Source organism: Takifugu rubripes, chromosome 11, assembly GCF_901000725.2.
Source record: "Takifugu rubripes chromosome 11, fTakRub1.2, whole genome shotgun sequence".
NCBI lineage: Eukaryota > Metazoa > Chordata > Actinopteri > Tetraodontiformes > Tetraodontidae > Takifugu > Takifugu rubripes.
This window is the reverse complement of record NC_042295.1, coordinates 7,964,814-7,982,319: the sequence shown is the minus strand read 5'-3', so window position 1 is coordinate 7,982,319 and position 17,506 is coordinate 7,964,814. Positions and strand designations below refer to the sequence as shown.

The 17,506-nt window shown below is 44.1% G+C and overlaps 1 protein-coding gene across 3 annotated transcripts in view; it reads left to right on the top strand.

Moving 5' to 3' along the window:
* The window catches only part of grik4 (glutamate receptor, ionotropic, kainate 4), a 172,257-nt gene that overhangs the window by 88,382 nt on the left and 66,369 nt on the right, over positions 1–17,506 (top strand). For all 3 annotated transcript variants that reach the window (XR_003889982.1, XM_029843704.1, XM_029843703.1), the window contains 2 exons: positions 10,804–10,968; positions 11,971–12,068. Coding sequence is in view for 2 of the 3 variants with exons in the window: in XM_029843704.1 (XP_029699564.1) it covers positions 10,804–10,968; positions 11,971–12,068 (263 nt within the window). In the remaining variant the exon portion in view is untranslated. The remainder of the gene's footprint in view (positions 1–10,803; positions 10,969–11,970; positions 12,069–17,506) is intronic.

Below are 17,506 nucleotides of genomic sequence, written 5' to 3'. Positions count from 1 at the left end.
ACTGGAATGAACATATGGGGGGAGGTCCCGCTCGCCCTTGGCTGGAGAACCACCCCTCCCTCAACCCGCGACTCCGCCAGTCCGACGCCATTACGGCATCTCTTTGATCAAGATCGCGGCGAGACCTCGCAGCCTCCTTCCCCAGCTGTCGTGAAGCTCTTCATTCGATCCGTCGCCGCCGGCAGCAGCCTCGGATGACCCTTGGAGCGGAACAGATGCCTCACGCGTCCTTGCTCGGCTTCTTGCGATGCCGTGTCAGCAAACATCGCACATGCAAAGAGCACCAGCGCACCTTTAGTGGCTGTGCGCGCATTCTTGTGATATTTTGCACTCTCTCGCCTGCTCAACATTTAGCTAATCCTGAGAGGGACGGGATAATCAGCAGAGACATTTACCGGCGTGTGTGTCTGCTGGCTGACCACAGAAAGGGTCATTAGATGTGATAACGACACATTAGGCGATGTTTTATTAGCTCATCAATGGTTTTCAGGTGGAATTTCAATATGTTTCCCGGCCGGGAAAGACAGCAACATTTTGTCGGGGATTCGTTATTTATTCTCATTCGAAAGGTCAAATGCAAAACACGATGCGATAAAATAATTATTGAAAACACTGAAGTTGAAATTAGAGTTGAAGGTCGGAGGATAATGTGACTGCAAATATGAATAATGGAATAGGATGAACGAAAACACAGTTCCTTGTAGGGCACAATATGGTTTATTTATAGCGCGTATGAGCACAGACGCGAGCTAAATGGCTGCGCTACGACACTCACGTTTAAAGTTTAGCAGTGAAAACCGACTCTGAGGATTCAATAAAGACTCGCGCAGTTTAGACTAATGTAGGATTTTAATAGATCTACTGATAGCAGAGTTATAACATAATCCAGTCTCGTACTGTCTCAGTTAATAACTAACGCTAGAGACAAACGCGGCTGAGGTCAGTGAAACACAAGGGGTTGATGGATTAACGAGGTAAAGACAATATAATGGACAAAGGCCAAATTAAAGCAGACACGGCAGCAGTGCAAACACGCAAACACAAACGCGACTATTTACTATGTACGGACCAAAGAAGCTATTTTCACTGTGCAGCCGACTGTGTCATTGCCTCCACACACAAGCAGACCGGGACTCCAGCGCACACGTGCGCGACTCTTCTCGTCTTCATCGGCGGCAAGGGTCACGGGGTGAGTTTCCCTTCCCGTGTTCCTGTCTCCTCCGGTGCAGTCGGGCCCACCTGTGGCCGGTCCTGTCCCCAGGTTCCTCAGCTTATCAGCTGCACACACACCCCAGGAGGGACCCTCCCCCGGGAGGGGGGCACAGACCACTGGAATAATCACCGTAAAGAGCAGCTGTGGTAAAAACCTGCGGCTCCGATTTCATTATACATGCACTTGTTTTTGATCATTTATCACTAATCTCACATTATTGCAGTACTGATTTCTGGAGCTTACAATTTTGTTGTAATTTTCTTTCTGTCAGGCCCAAAATGTGTTTATTGGCCAGCTGGTTGCAGTAAATGTGGCTCCGATTCACTGTGGTGGTTCGTTTACGTGTCGGTGACGCATAAATCAGACATGGCATCATCTCACTGTCCAGACAGGCACACTGGGGGTCTGGGGGGAAGGTGGGGGGAAGGGGGGTCAGCTCTGCCCATTTTGACACATTCAGGTCATCTTTAATTCTATTTCAGGAGGTTTAGATGTCATTTTCAAAGGAAGCATCATTACCAATAAGGAAGCCCAGTCCTCGATGTGGACGAGCAGCTTTAAGATGGTGGGTTATGGTGACTGCAGAATCACGAGGTGGGGGCTCCCTGGTGGTCACGGCGGTTAGAGGAATCCACATGTGCCACCACATACAACTTTGGGGAACAGAGGCCACATTTGTTCTCCCTGGAGCTTTATTAGAGGAGTGTGTGGGTGCCCTCAGATACATTCTGCCCCTTTTCAACAACCCCCCCATTCAAATGACATCTCCTCCTCCTCCTTCTCCTCCTCCTCCTCCTCCTCCTCTTCCTCCTCCCTATTTATAGTCTCACACTTTGTATAGGAAGAGTTCTAAGTCATGTGAAAAAGGACTTAATTTCCCTTCAGTTTCCCTCCATCAGTCCAGAGAGAGCAAGAGAGGGAGGGGGAGGGAGAATACTGCCTGATGCCTTAACAGTAAATATCTATTCTCTGGTCTCCTTACATAAAGCATCTGATTCACGATTGGATTTTACTGATTAAATCTCTCTCTCTCCTTTATCTTCCTTTTGATAGTGAAAACAATACCTAATCATGTTTATACCGCAGCGTATATGAAGTTTAATTGTTCTGCGCCGAACAATTATCTTCAATGAAACGGCTGGATCAGATTCCCTTTGATAACTTCCTGTCAGGATTGTAAGAATTTTTCCCGTCTTGACGGATGTATAAAAAAACAACATCAAATCATGCAGAAGCTGACAGAAGTTGTGACGAGGGTGGAGTACGCGGACATGTTAAGAGCTGTCAGCACAAAGCAGGATGGACCTGGGAGTTAACCCTGCTAGGGGGGGGGCATATTTGTGGGGTTTGGTTTTTTATCCCTGATGGATTGTCACAGAATGCACATTTTCAGCCACGCTGCCGCCCGTCCCGTTGAAAAGATGGTAATGAAGAGTCAATACAACATGTGCAGTGGCCGTTTCTCTGAGTCTACACATGAATACAGGCCGTCTTATTAGAGAGTGAACAAGACCGAGCAAAGGAGAGGAAGATAAATGGCTGAGCACGGGCTTAGTAATGTACTTTTTCATGTGCTGGTTCATCCTGTAGCATTCCCTTGAAGCAGCTGGGTTCCCCTGGGAGCTCCCAACCCCTCGGAGTGGAGGAATGATTGTCTGTCTGTTATTTTTTTGCATCAAAAGCTGTCACTGAGACGGGAGTAACGGCCAGGAGGAAGAATCAGTTTATTCATTTGGAACGTGTTGCTAACTTGTGTGTCTGTAGGTAATTTTGCAGAGAAGCAGCTTTAGCATTAGCATTGTTTCATTTTGTCTTTGATGCCTTGAGCCTGATTTTCTTCTCTCTGAGTGCGTAGACGTCCAGGTTGTCACAAGCTGTCCTTGAAAGTGGCTCAAAAATAACTGATGATTGTGTTGGCCTTTTTTCTCGGTAGTTGGCAGCTTTTTTTTTCTCGGCCATTACTGTCTTTTCCCCCCAAATCCTTCAATCTGTTGAAATCTGTTGGTATGGCAGACCTGTTAAGGGGGATGTGCTGACAGACAGGTAATCACACCAACAGAGACCCACGATTCCCCTCAGAGTCGTCCGTCTGCTCGCCTGCCAGTCCATCCACGCTCATCCCTCGTGTCCAGACTGTTTTTTTTTTTTAACACAATAACTGTCGCTTCCTCATCCTCCTCCTCCTCCTCAGCAAGATCGTCCTCGTGCCACAGACATCATGCGGCGGCAGCACTTTGGCCATCTCGCCATCCTTCCCCTCCGTCACCCGTCTGTTACCAATTGTGACACATTCCCAATTTTATATCATTTTCAAATCTTCCCCTATTCCTTTCAATCAGCACCACTCCTCTTCTGCCCCTTTATTCTTAAGAAGATTGAAACAGGTTATAAGTTTGGCTTTGATTGTGAGTTTTACTCATCTCACATGACGGGTTTGAATATTGACACCTGCGCAATAATGCAGGAGTGAAGTTAAACTGGAGACAAGCTGCTGATTTCTGTCCTTCCTATTTCAAAACTTTGCCTCTACTTGATCCTTGTTCTCTCTGATGGGTTTTGGTCAGGTTAAGTGTTTGTAATCGATCAAGTTATCAGCACTCAAAACTAGTAAAGTGGAGACTTTCAGATAAACAAATATAATATGTTGTATTTGACTCTCACAGTCTCAGACGTCTCAGCAGTATTTTAATCCTTTATGTACTCACTGCTTTTTAATATACCTGAGAACACAGAAAACCCTTAAACAGAGAGGTTTTTATGTGCCTTGTGGGGTTGCTGGCTGGTTGTAAGTCTCTGTAATTAACTGCATTTTTAATTAACCTCAAAAGATGTGCTGAGGTAACAAATCTTTTCAAAACTGCATTATTAAACAGGATGTCTGTGAGGCAGCGCCCACCCTTTGCCAAGAGGTGGCAATTCTGGGAGAGTAGATGCCCCCTGCGCCTGCTGCTGGTGACAAACCCACGACAATGTAGCCTTGGTAGGAGTAATTACACTCCCCGCTGTCTTTCCATGACAACCGTTGCTCATTGTTTTTTACCACATGTTTGGAAATAACAGAAATAGCCGCGTTTCTGCAACGGAAATGTTTTCCAGCAGCATCTGAGCATGAATTGTCTTCAGTCAGAGCGCTTGGCCGTGAATGGGCATGTTTGACTCTCAGGATGTGTAGCTGCTATACATTACGATGGCTGCTGGAGCACAAAACTCATCTGTCTTCACTGCATCCAAAGGAGCCGTGTCTTATTTTTATAGTTAAAGTTAGAAATTGGCTCACATTTGAATTTCAGCTTTAGTTTTTGATTGAAGATTATAGACTTAATTCTCTTCATCCAGACTGCACCTAAACCATCAAGAGGTGGACCATCATTACTGTTATGTCAATGGCTTATGTGCAGATTATATTACATTTTTGACTTCTTAGGGGACACGAGTGCAAGGATCCTGCTGTCTATTTAATCTTTAGTAATGGCCAAGAGTTTATTTTTGTCTCCTCACTGTCTAATCTCTGTCTCCCCCTACATTGAACCTGTAACCCTAGTAAAATATACAATATTGTTGCTGTTTTCTACGGCCCAAAGGGCACCAGATACAGTCAGTTCAGATTATATGCAGCGGCACATGTTCTTGGAATAACAAAAGAATCCAAACAGATGTTAGCTCAGCAGTGTATCAATAACATAAGCCATCACAGTGGTTCACGCCATTATTTACTGGGTAAACTGTCAAGTTGCTCTTCAGCAGTGGTGTCAGGCAATAAACTAATGTGCTGCAGAGATTACACAGAGAGTGACAGAAACAATTTTTCCCAGGATGCTCCTGCTACTAACAGTAACACACGTGCCCACACGTGTGCACTGGGCCTGTTAAGTGCGACCATGGAGGTCACAGAATGAGCCGAATGCTATCATTATGTGTTATCATCTGCATCAGCTCTTTATTTCTTCTTTTTACCGAGGACGCGCTTTACTTCCACCATCATCACCCTTTTGGTCCCGCTAAAGAGGTGGCCAGGCCAAAGGAAGATTTCCTTTTTTACACATCCACATCTGTCATTTTCATCGGGTGAAGTATCGTGAGCGATCCATCCAATGGGACAATTTATCCATCATCATTACTGTGCCGCTCATGTTGGTCCGATGTCTCGGCGATGTAATGGTCTGACCCGACCACGGTCGCCACAACATCAGCAGATTTGTTCTCCAGATTCCCCTCATGTCTGTCAGTTTTTGTCAAGAATACAGAAAAGATTAACCACCAGGTTTTGTTTTTAACTTCACATTCATTCTTTATCCTCAGTTCCAGATACAAAGATGAAAGACCGCCTGCTTTTCTTTGCAGACTTGCTAAATAACTTTGATTCCTTCACCTCTTTCTAATCTTTCCAATTAAAATCCAATCCAATGATTCTAATTATGAAATTAATTATAATTTATATCTATAATCTATCTAATAAATCTATAAATAGTGCCACTTAAAATTGTAATTATTCATTAATTAACATCATTGGCAACGAAAGATAAAACTCCAGCTTTGATATGCAACAACTGTCACAGATTTTACTGGCAGGGATTCTGTGTGTGTGTGTGTGTGTGTGTGAGAGAGAGAGAGAGAGAGACAGAGAGAGTGTGTAATCACATTATATGACACCAGGAAATCAGTTTCTTGTCGCCAGGTCTTTCCTGAGCAGCTTGTCTAATTACTTTAGATGCCTCCTCTGCACAGGTTTGCCTGACGAGATTGATTAAAGTGCAGTCAGGAAAGCGGACAGATTGCTTATGGTATAGTTCCCCTCCGTGCCGCTCGGAGCGAACGAAGAGGGCAATTAGACGAGCGCGACCAAGGATTTTTGTCAGCTGACATGAGCGCGTACGGCTTTTGTGTGTATTGGGGCGCACAGGAGCTCGAGGAGATACAGGCGCTGGCAAAACCTGGCATCGCCAAGAGCTTTCCCAGAGTCCCCGCTAATTAATGTCAAAGCATTCATAAAGTACAACATGTTTGGGAAGATGCCAAATGAGTTTAGTTTTGATTTGCGTGCGTCGTGCACATTTTCAAAACTGAAGAAATCAGCAACAATTAGGCTCTTCAGTTCCTTCAAAATAAAAGGAGGAAGATCCCAGTGGCTTTAAAGAAGCTTGGTTTTTCCCATAACTTGAGTCTCTGTGCAGTCAGACACTCCTGCATTTTTGTTTGACTCAGTGGGAAGGAAAAAAGAGATGGAAAACTTGGCAAGGTTAGCTTTTTAGAACTCTAGGTGCAGACATTATGAAAGGGTGCGAGGCCGCGTCCATCATGGCCCCGTGGCTGAAGCTGTCATTAAAGCTGATGTAAACCTGCACCAGTGCACAGCTCCGTATCAGTGCTGGCACGCTTGCGAGGAAAAGCTAAGCCGATCCCTGTTGAACAAGGTGAGGTGGACTAATCAGCCAGCTGAAGCAAAATAAACAGACCTCTAATAAAGCTGCTAAAGGGAGCATTAATCTGCCCAGCAGACAGCTCTGCCTGGACAAAGATGGCATCCTTTATCTCCCTTTAGTGATCTTCTGATCCTTTTACCTATATGATCATTCTTTTGAATGCAGGGAACAGCTCAGTGACTCGTCCATCCGTTACCTTCCGCTGTATCTCTTAGCTGGGGGCTACGGTGGACTGGAACCTCTCCACCTTCATATGTCATATCAACCTCCAACTCACTCTGAACAGCAGTGTGAGCTGTATCAGAACCTGTTTATCTGGAGACGCCTTACAGCAACAAACATGGAGGACAGCAGCAACAGCAGCAGTCAGGGGAGGGTCAACAAGGTTGTGTAGAGGAATCATTCACTGCCGACACGTTCTTTTACCTCAACTGCACCTTCACTTAGACATAAAAGGACCCCTTTTTTCTGTATGGTTGTTTAGTTGGTTGAATACGAGCTAAACGGAGTTTACGGTGAGCCATCTTTCTCAGGATTGGTGGGAGTTTCTGCCATTTGGGGACTCTTGATGATTTACATAACTGAGCATCTGCAAATGTGAGTTTTGCATTAGTGGTTCTGAAAACATAACAAAGGTAGGTTTTTACCACCTGAAGAATATAGCCAGAGTCCGCCCATTTCTCTCTCAGGCCAGCACGGAGGTGCTGATGCACGCTTTTGTCTCTTGTCGTTTAGATTATTGTAATGCCCTGCTCTCTGGTCTTCCCAAAAAGAGCATCTCTAACCTACAATTATTACAAAACTCAGCTGCACGAGTGCTGACGAGGACCAGAGGGCGGGAGCACATCACACCGGTTTTAGAATCGCTGCATTGGCTACCCATGCTTTTCAGGATCGATTTTAAGGTTCTTTTATTAGTTTTTAAATGTCTTAATGGTCTTGGGACGACTTATTTATCTGACCTGCTCTTATTCTATCAACCCTCGCGGACTCTGAGGTCCTCCGGCACCGGCCTTTTAACCATTCCACAAGTAAGCTTTAAAACGCACGGGGAAGCGACCTTCAGTTATTATGGTCCCCGACTGTGGAACAGCCTGCTGGAGAACCTCAGGGCCGCAGAGACTATTGAATTTTTTTTTAAAAAGGCTCAAGACACACCTTTTTAATCAGGCCTTTAATTGATTTTTTTGATTTCTTTTTCCGTCCCGTGGACGGCTCTGGCCTGGGTGGCGAGGGGGCTCTGTGCCTTGGTGTGGAGCCTCCTGTCCGTCCGGGTCGGGGTGGTCTCTGTGGTAGTACCCCTTGTGGTCATGGACCGTGGCCTCGCCCGGCCTGGCTGGCCCCCCCAAAGGTGGTGTCTCCCTCACCTCAGGTCTCGGTGCCCGGCCATGTCTCAGCTTGTTTGTATGTGTGGGTGTGTGTGTTTGAGTGTGTGTATGCATGTGTGTGTCTGTATCTGTGTGTGAGTGTGAGTGTATATGAGTGTGTGTGCTTATATATCTCATGTATGCATATACTGTATGTGGGGGTGGGAGGGTCAGGTTTTTTTCTTGTCCTTCTTCTTGATTCTCTTGTTCCTTGATTTTCCTGTTTCTCTTTGTTGTTTTTATCCTTTGTGAGGCACTTTGTGCTACCCAGGGTATGAAAAGTGCCATATAAATATAGATTGAATTGAATAAGAGCAGATGTTCTGGAGTGGAGCAGTGAGAATGGTTTGAAATAAAGCACACTGTCCACATATTTGAAATGCATTTATTTGATCAAAGGCCAAGTGCGTCTGAACTATTTCCCACTCTGGTTCATAAGGTAATGGACCCACCCCCCCAACAAAGCCTGCGAGTCAGAGAGACTATTACCATTAATTATAGCGTACAGTTGTTGGAGCGCGAGTTCATTTGATCTGCATTTAGCACTCGGGTTGATGGAAAAGGAGATGCAGCCATCGAGTTAATAGAGAAGCCTGCACATCCTTCAAAAGAATAATGAGCTTTTTACCCTTGACTGCCACTTCTCCAGGGTCCCTTCAAGCCGCTGCACGCTCATCACCAAAATCAAACCTCTTACGCCGCGTGTTAGCTCGATGACGGCGATGAGCTACAATGGCTTCAACCTCATCTCGAATGTTTTTTCACCTGCAGAGGCCTTTTGAAAGATACACATTTTAGAGATGACGTTACAGTTCAGGAGGATTAATCTGCACCGTCATCCGTTGATACCAAAGAGAAGAAATGTGTGTATCTTACATTATAATCAAAGCTGTGTGTTTTGGCCAGGATTGGTCTGTGTCCTGCGAGACCCTCCCCTTTATTCTCTGTTTCCGGGGGTATAGGGTTTCATCTGAAGTGACCTGAGCTTCATGTGTTTGTGAAAGCATCACCTGCTCCTCACCTCCACCACCTTCTGCAGCGTGAAGGCGTCCACATTCTGCAGAATCTCTTTCCTCCTCAAGACTGAAACATCACATTTACGTGTTTGTGGGTCACATCTACTTACCATCCCCAGACACCCACTCCTCTCAGGCCGAGGTGTCTCACTCGCTCAGCCGCCTCGCGTGGACCTTAAAAGCCTGCAAATGATCTGCGCACACACAAGTAGCCAATACAACAGCAAACAAGACACAGACACAGAGATTAGCTCATTTGGTGCAGGTGGACAACACATATGTATTTTAAATGTGTGCATTTTGTCTTAACTTGAAAGCTTGTAGAAGTATTTCATTTCCTTTACAATGTAAATGAAGCTGTCAGTAGCGTCTACATCGCAGCTCTCGTATCATATCGTGCTAGATATTAATCTAAAACCTTGTTAAACGCGCTGAAGGTGCGGCCACGCGTTGCCAGCGTCCCAGAGCCGATCCCCGTTCCGCTCTGCAGAGCTCGCGCCTCAAGTTGTTTTTCTTCAGATTGTACCAGACTAGAACTTCCTACATGAATTCTTAAGTGACTCCAGTTTGTTTACAAAACTCTTTGCACCAACTGTATTTTAGAAATTATTTTAGGAATTACAGTTATATAATTATAAATACTATCAATGAATGAAAACTGGGAAAACAGTTGAACAAAAATAGCTGAATCACCATGTCTGTGTAGATTTTGAATCACCATCCTTAACCACTCGTGAAGCCCTGCCCGTGAAGGAATTTGACGGTTATGACTTTTTGTCCGCGCATCCTAGAAATGATTGTTGACAAGAAAGGTTCATTTGAGCTTCAGCTTATCGTGCAGCGCCTCCGCAGTCATAAACATCCAGCCGAATGTTGCCGCAGAGATCAATCAGCTTATTTTGTTTCTTTGCAAAGAGTTTTGATGTGGCTTCACTGTGGCTGCAGCCTGTGTGTGTGTCTGTGTGTGTGTGTGAGTGAGTGTGTGATCCTGGCAAGATAGAGTTGTTTATTCAACTGTGAATCGCGGTGTGAAAGGCTGCTTCAGACATGTCCCAGTTCTGAAATCCAAACCCTGCTTTGATAAGCCGTCTGTCCATCGAGAGTACCGATGCTCATTAGGGGCAGAGTCATAGTTAATCTTTGACCTTTATCCACAGGTTGTAGCATATAGAAAAAGAACAGCAGCCGGTTAGCAATCTTCTCGCTGTAAATCCGTGTTTTTGTTGCAAAATGAGGCATTTTGCCATTTTAGTGAGCAGACGAGCTGGTGGTTTATATTTAGATGCTTTTTAATTCGCTTATTGTTGCATCCAGACTGTTGTTTAATCATTTGTTCAGAAAAGTATGTTTCAAATGTGAATGTAGTGATTAATAGAAGTTATTATCCTCTGTGAAATCCAGATGTGACGTGTGCATGTCAGGATTTAAAGAGAAACTGATCAGGCATTAATTACTATGTTCTGCACGCCAAGGGCTGTATTTACAGCAGACAGTGGTGAGCCTGGTTTTGACACTAACAAATAGATCTTGCACCCCCTCCACCCCCTCATTCTGGCCTTATGTGTTATTGAGTGCTTCCAAGCTTTTCTTAAGCAGATCAGCTACCATGATGTTGCCCTCACCCTTTCAGAACAGGAGCAGATGCCCAACGTAAAAGCATTTGAATGTATTAACAGCGACGTTCCGGCTCTGGAGGGCAGATAATGCAGCTACCATTGGGGACGATTATTTCTTATCTTTTCTTTTTTCCTTTCCTGCAATCCATTTCACCTCTCTCTGCTTCCCAGCTGCCATCCTTGATGACCCAATGGAGTGCAACAGAGGGGAGCGCTTGGCCATCACACTAGCCAAAGAAAGCATCAACAAAAACACCAACCGCTCCACTACTGGCAAGCTGGAGGTGGATATCTTTGAGCTGCTGAGGGACAGCGAATATGAGATGGGGGAAACAAGTAAGTAATGTGTAGAATCGTTCCTGAACAGTGCTTCTCTAAATGGCTGTTGTCTCATAGCTCAGCAGCCATTGTTCACGTTAAAAAAAAAAATGGAATGAAACCATCTGAAATCAATACAGCGCGGCGTCTGTTCCGAGGAAGACAATGCAACACGACGCACCGGGTTTGATTTTCAATAACATGTTCCTTGTTTTACAAACCTAAGCGCTCCACCGGCGTTACTTAATCCACGGAAACGGCACTCGTCTTAGAGCAGCAGCAGGAAGCTGCTTTATCTCCTTTGCCTGGTTTACTCCAAACGCTTCCTAAATGTGCCTCCTCCTGTTCCAGAGTGGGCCTTTTTCGGACAGCATGTCAGGTGCCAGGGTGCTTATTGTGCGTGTCTGTGTGTGTAATTACAGACAGGGATTGGATTAGGGATGGATCAGTGGTCACAGTTAGATGGAAATATCACACACTACCTTTACCTTCCCACCCTCCCAGTAGACTCCAGCTAAATGGACACTGTGCTACCAGTGAAGAGAACTTTGGCATTATTAGCTGATTCATCTGATCTTAAAGTGACAGATGAACTCTGAGCTGTTGTGTACATGAGGATGAAGTGACGCACCGACTTTTGGGAATATTTTAATCAGGCTCAGTCCAAAGATTTAACATTCTGAGCCTCCAGATATCCCGGCCTGTCATTTCTGTCCTGCTGCCTTTTTTTGCTGTCTGTCACTCTTTATACTTTTCTGTCTCCAACTATTTTTCTATCTTTTTTATTTCTATCTTTTTGTTTTCACATGCAAAAGTCTGTTTTTCCAACATCAGCCACTCCCCCGAGCGACCATATTCTGGGCCCTTCTAAAGGATTCTTTTAGTGATCTTTTTCTCAGGCCTGGAGTCTCCTGTGAAGCCAGTACTGCTGGATCATTGTTAAAAAAGTGTGACATATATTTGCATTTCTACACATGCTGATCTTACCCTACCCCCCACCCCTTCTTCTTTCTGCCTCAGTGTGCCAGATCATGTCCAAAGGCGTGGTAGCTGTCCTTGGCCCCTCTGCCAGCCCGGCTTCAAACTCCATCATCAGCAATATCTGCGGAGAGAAAGAGGTGAGTGTTTGACCAGCTGACTTTTAGGCCCATTGCCCGTGTGAAGCCGCGCCTTCATGACTCCAGAGGTGGCGACAATGCTCCTTGTTAGCCGCGTTTTTTCTGAGGGGGGCCGGAGATGTGCCACGTATGTTTATGTCTTGTTAGTAAAAATGATGAAATGCCCCAACAAAGACATTCCCTCCGTTCCATTCCTTCTCAAATCAAAGCACTGCTGGGCATTTTATTTCCTATCATTAGCTCGGAGCAACCCTGTCACACCGAGGCGACTCATTGTCCTGGAGAAACCAGGACCAAGAAAAGTGCAATGGAGAAGCTCTTGGCATCATTGTCTGACACCAAGGACTGATTCTTTGCTGTGCAAAGGCAGAAGAATTTATTTATTTGTATTTCTTTTCTCCACTGCATTTCCAAAATGCAAAAAAAACAAAAACTTTTTGGGGCCCTCAGTTTTATTCATCTTCAGCCAATTATTTAAATCTCTATCACAGAGGACAACATCCCAGCAGGGCAGTCCAGATCCTCCTCACCACTGGAATTTCTTCAAAAAACCTTTACATTTAGGAAACGCAAATCCAGGGAGCATCCAGGTGTTCGAACCATCTGAGCTGTCGCCTGCCAGTGTGGAGGAACAATAGCTGTATCGTTACCCACTCCCACATCTCCCTACCCTCACCAAGGAGGTAGCAACAAGCCCTGCACAGGAACCCCTGCAGGAATCTTTTTGTGATCTCATCCTTTTAGTCACTACCTACAACACGTACCCATGGGTGGAGGTGCAGACCAGTGTTGAATACAGCAGACGCAGCTGTTATCAGCCTGTCGAACCTTTTCCAAACCAAAAACCTCAATCAGAAAGGTCATGTTTTTAATTCTCTTGTTAGTTCTGTCAGTTTTACATATAGATTTTTTCCCGGTACTTATAGTCAACGTGATTATAGTTTAGCCTGTGTTGTATGATTGACTTGGGAATACAATGTAGAAAATGTAAATTATCTACAATAAATGTAAATGTTATTTTATTTCAGCTCGGCAAGTTGATTTTCACCATAATTGGCTTCAGTCAACAGGGAAGCCAGAAGTTGCTCAGTATGATCATTAACAGACATCCCATTAGCTTCGCGGTCTCTGTAATATCCTCTAAAAGAATAATGAGAAGTCTGTCTGTTAGACTTGTAGACACTTCATGGCTCCTGCTGCTAAAAGTCTCAGGAGGAATCGACAGGGATGAAACCCCGGCTGTTATAATACCAGCATGTGAATATCAAAGATTTCACACAGGGAGGAAAATGACACATTTGAGTTATCCAGAGATACATAACCATGATAAAGTGAGCAGGGGCTCAAAGGAAGGGATGTTAGCTGTGATATGAAAATGGGCCTATCGAAATTTCCTTGTGTTTTTTTTTTTTGTTGGGAGGAAACCAGTGTGGGTTGATGGACAGCTGACAGACCGTGCATATGGAAGCTACCTTTATTGCAGTAAAGTGAGGGGAGATGCAAAATTTTGGATTATACACATTGTGATGTGACTCCAGGCAATAATGAGGAAGTAATGCAGGATTAGAATTAGCACAGAGGTGAATTAAGCATCATTTCAACAAGATGTTTCTTGAATTGTTTGAGAATTGTTCGAGGATTAAAGGTTGTGTTGGAAAAGCATAAAAAGAGAGAATGGTTAACTGAATGTTTGTAACTAAGAGTACATCTAAAATCACCGTGTGTATGTATATATATATATAATTTTTCCACCATGCAAAACAAACAAAAAAATTTGGAAGCTTATGGAGTTTAGAGACATTTACAGTAGTTGTTTTTGCATATGTTTTACCGCACTCCTGCAGGCTGTAACAGTAGTGTATTTTAATCAGAGTTCATTCTAAATTTGAATGCAAAAATCACTGGAAGACCATAACAATACACCTTAATTAAGTTGTATGGACTTAAGTGCATAAATAAACAAAATCTGAATTCATTTTGGACTGAATAGCCACGCATCTTGGAACTGGGAGCCCTTTGTGTCGTATGATTTAAAGCAGCGCTTAGAAAGGGCCACAAAACTTCTCCAACAATAACGAGGAAATGTTAATTACTTCACCTGCAACAGAGTCTCAGGGGAGAGAGAGATGACCTGCCTCTCACCACAGCAGCTAACAGCGGATTTAAATCTCAGGTGTCAGCGTCTGACTAATTACTGAGCTGGGTTTCCCGACTCATGCTAAAGGTCAAACATGCTTCAGTAAACATGTTACGCTAAGGGTTTAGTTTCACTGTGTTTGCTCTACAGAGTTCATTCTTTGCTGCAAGGTACGTTTTTATAAGTGTAAAGCTGCATTTCAACAGCGAATCCATTCGACAGCAGCGTTTCCATCTGGACTGTTTATTTGAACTATTTTTTCCTGCAACATTGGCTTTTAAAGCAACTGTTTTCTGGACAGTGTTGAGTTAAATGGGACTGGACGTATTTCTCACTTGTCAAAATATAGCCAGAACCTGAGAAGTTTTATGTTTGCAGGCTAACCTGAGAGGACAGTTGGTTTATTTCTGTTTTTCACAACAAATCGAGAAAGAAAAGTACAAATAGCCTTATAGAAAAGAAGACGGCATCAATGGATCATAAATAAACTCCAGCTTTGTCAGTGACATCTATCGTGGTCCCGCTGATATACGACCTCGCCGTGACACAGGTGTTGTGGGATCCACTCGCAACACAGTAGCTCCTGACAGTTTTAATAAATGACTTTATTAAAAACTTGCAGGTAACAACACTGAAGGAGTCACAAACCTCTGTGGCATGCAAAAAACAGCACAAGACCACAGAAGTCCAAATAAACACAAGGCAAAAACTCTTAAATGGAGACAGGAGGTTGTCAGGTTTACCAGGGCATCATCAGAGAAGAGAAGTTCAAGGCAGTCAGGGTCAAAGGCAGGCATTTTGCTATGGGAGTTTGCTTTAGGACCAAGAAAGGGTGGATTTTTAACACTGAGCTCTATGCCAATGGATTTTACTGATTAAAGCCTTTACAAATCACAGTGCTCTGTTGGGGCTCGACGGGGCTCAACTGTCAGTGGTTGTAGGGTTTCCTTAGTGGTCAGGTTTTTTGTACCAACTCAGGGTTCTGGAGGTGCTTAGCTGAGAAGTGTTGACTGGCATCACAACCTGAACCAGCCATTGTTAAAACCTCACACAGCTTTCTTTTTATATGTTTTACTGTGAACAAAACAAAAAATAATAATAGCTATGTACAAAGCCTGAGGTCCACTGCTGAGGTGCAGATGTTTCTGAGCTTAGTGGCCTATTACAGTATTTCCACTGAGAACTACACAGCGTGACCTGAAGTGAAGAGGTTTATGAAATGTAAATGTAAAGCTAAGTGAGACCAGCGGCTCAGCTATGAATTGCTGCTATTAACCGTTGTTGGATCGCAATACCTCTCGTGTGTCACTGCTAATCCACGTGTTCTTTGAATGAAGACTTCAAGAAGAAAAATGCCAATTTCAAAATCTATTTAGCAATAGAACCAATTCAAGATACAAATATTACAGACCTCCGGGCCAGTTCATAACCCAGTCCATTGCCGGGGCATACAGACCAATCCAGTCCTTCTGCTTGGATGACCTTGTCCTCTTCTTCCAGTCCCATTTGATGTTGGTACAATCCTTCTTCTCCATTGTCTTCCCAGATGACCAGATCAAAGTTCACATTCTTCATGCAAATAAGCGAGTTTCTGAAGGATTTTCCCACTTACAATTACCATTTAAAAAAACATAAAGGTTAACAGTCCTAAAGCATAAATGAAACATACAAATGATAAATAACTGACAGCGTGAGGAGGTTTTCTATCCAAACAATCAGGTAATAAATTTGTGACTCATCGTGAGCTCAGTTAGAACATATGCAGGTGTGTTACAGGGATCACATCCTAAAATAACACAAGTACACTTTGGTAGTCCATTTATTCAGGTAGTGTTTTTATTGGAGGGACTATATTGTAAGTCAACAGTGAGTGGAGACCTTCAGTAGAGAACATGACGCTGCTGAGTGCGAGGGCAGAGAGCAGCCCCCGGAAACACGGCTCAGTTGCAGCGTTTGCTGCAAATCACCGGGATGCACTGCAGGTCCTTTGAACATACAATAAAGCGAAACATCACAGACATAGCCAACAGACATCACAGTGTGTTCACCATGTCATCTAGCAGCCCCTGGTTGTCAATGCATTCGGGTTACACATGAATAATAACACACTAAACACGTGTGTGTGTGTGTGTGTGTGTGTGTGTGTGTGTGTGTGTGTGTGTGTGTGTGTGTGTGTGTGTGTGCAGCCAATTAATGTTGAGTAATGAGCACCATCAGATGTGACTCCTGCTGTTTTACAGGTGATTATCTGCTGATTTCTGCACGTCCACTTTGCTTTAATGTATGTGGGCATAAACAGCACATACAGTATATATTCTGGTGCTTTGATATCAATGGACCAGAACCAAGACTTCTCCTCTCCAGTTTTGTTGCATACTCCCAGACTTTATCATCTTTAAAAGCTTTGGATTGAAGTCTTTCTACAATTAACCAGAACAATCTTGCAAATTAAATTCAGTTAATGCCCATGATTAAATTTTCATGCCAAACATTTCATCTGGATTACATTTTGAGTTATTGATCCACATTGCCGTCTATTTAGTTCAAATGCTCTTAATCCCTAGTCTTATCCTCAACTCCTTTATCAGCGATATAAAAGTAAAACCTGCTAGATGTTTTCATCTGAGCAGCATTTCTGAATTTTAATGTGTCCAGCGGTTGCTCTGGGTGTGCAAATCCATCTGTTTGGCAGACTACAAAGGGGTTACAGCAAAGAATTCTGGTTGGGAGCTGAAGATGGTAAACCGGATGTCTGCAGGGTGAACAGAGAACAGGTGGGATGTAGGTGGAAAGGGTCAGTGGTGCAGCTCGCCACTGGAGACAGACCATGATGAGAGATTTGTGCTGTCGTGCAGCCCTTAAAAACTACAAGCTTATCACCTGGGACATACTTTATGAAGGAGTGTGGGCTCAAGTGTCAGACATTTATGCACAGCTGCCTAAGTAAGATAGTGTCTCCACCCATCTCTCTCTCGGCCTGGGTCTCTTCTCCTCTGCCTCCTGTGATACAGTGTTCAGCAGCACTGGGAGCTGCATTCAGCCTCCCTGTCAGTCGCGCCTGCCTGGGTTTAATTCCAAGAAACTTTGGAGTCAAATATATTTCTCAGAACGACTTTATTAGAAGGCAAATGGGCTCTGTTGATTTCCCCACAAGGCAAGACTGGAGCCATTGCTGAGCAGGACCATTAGATAAAGCCGAGGCACAGTTGATTGCTCATAAATGCATATTGAACAAATTTGAAAAGCCTTTCTCCCCCCTCTCAGAGAGCACCGGTTTGCAGCTCCAATGCACAGTTTTTTT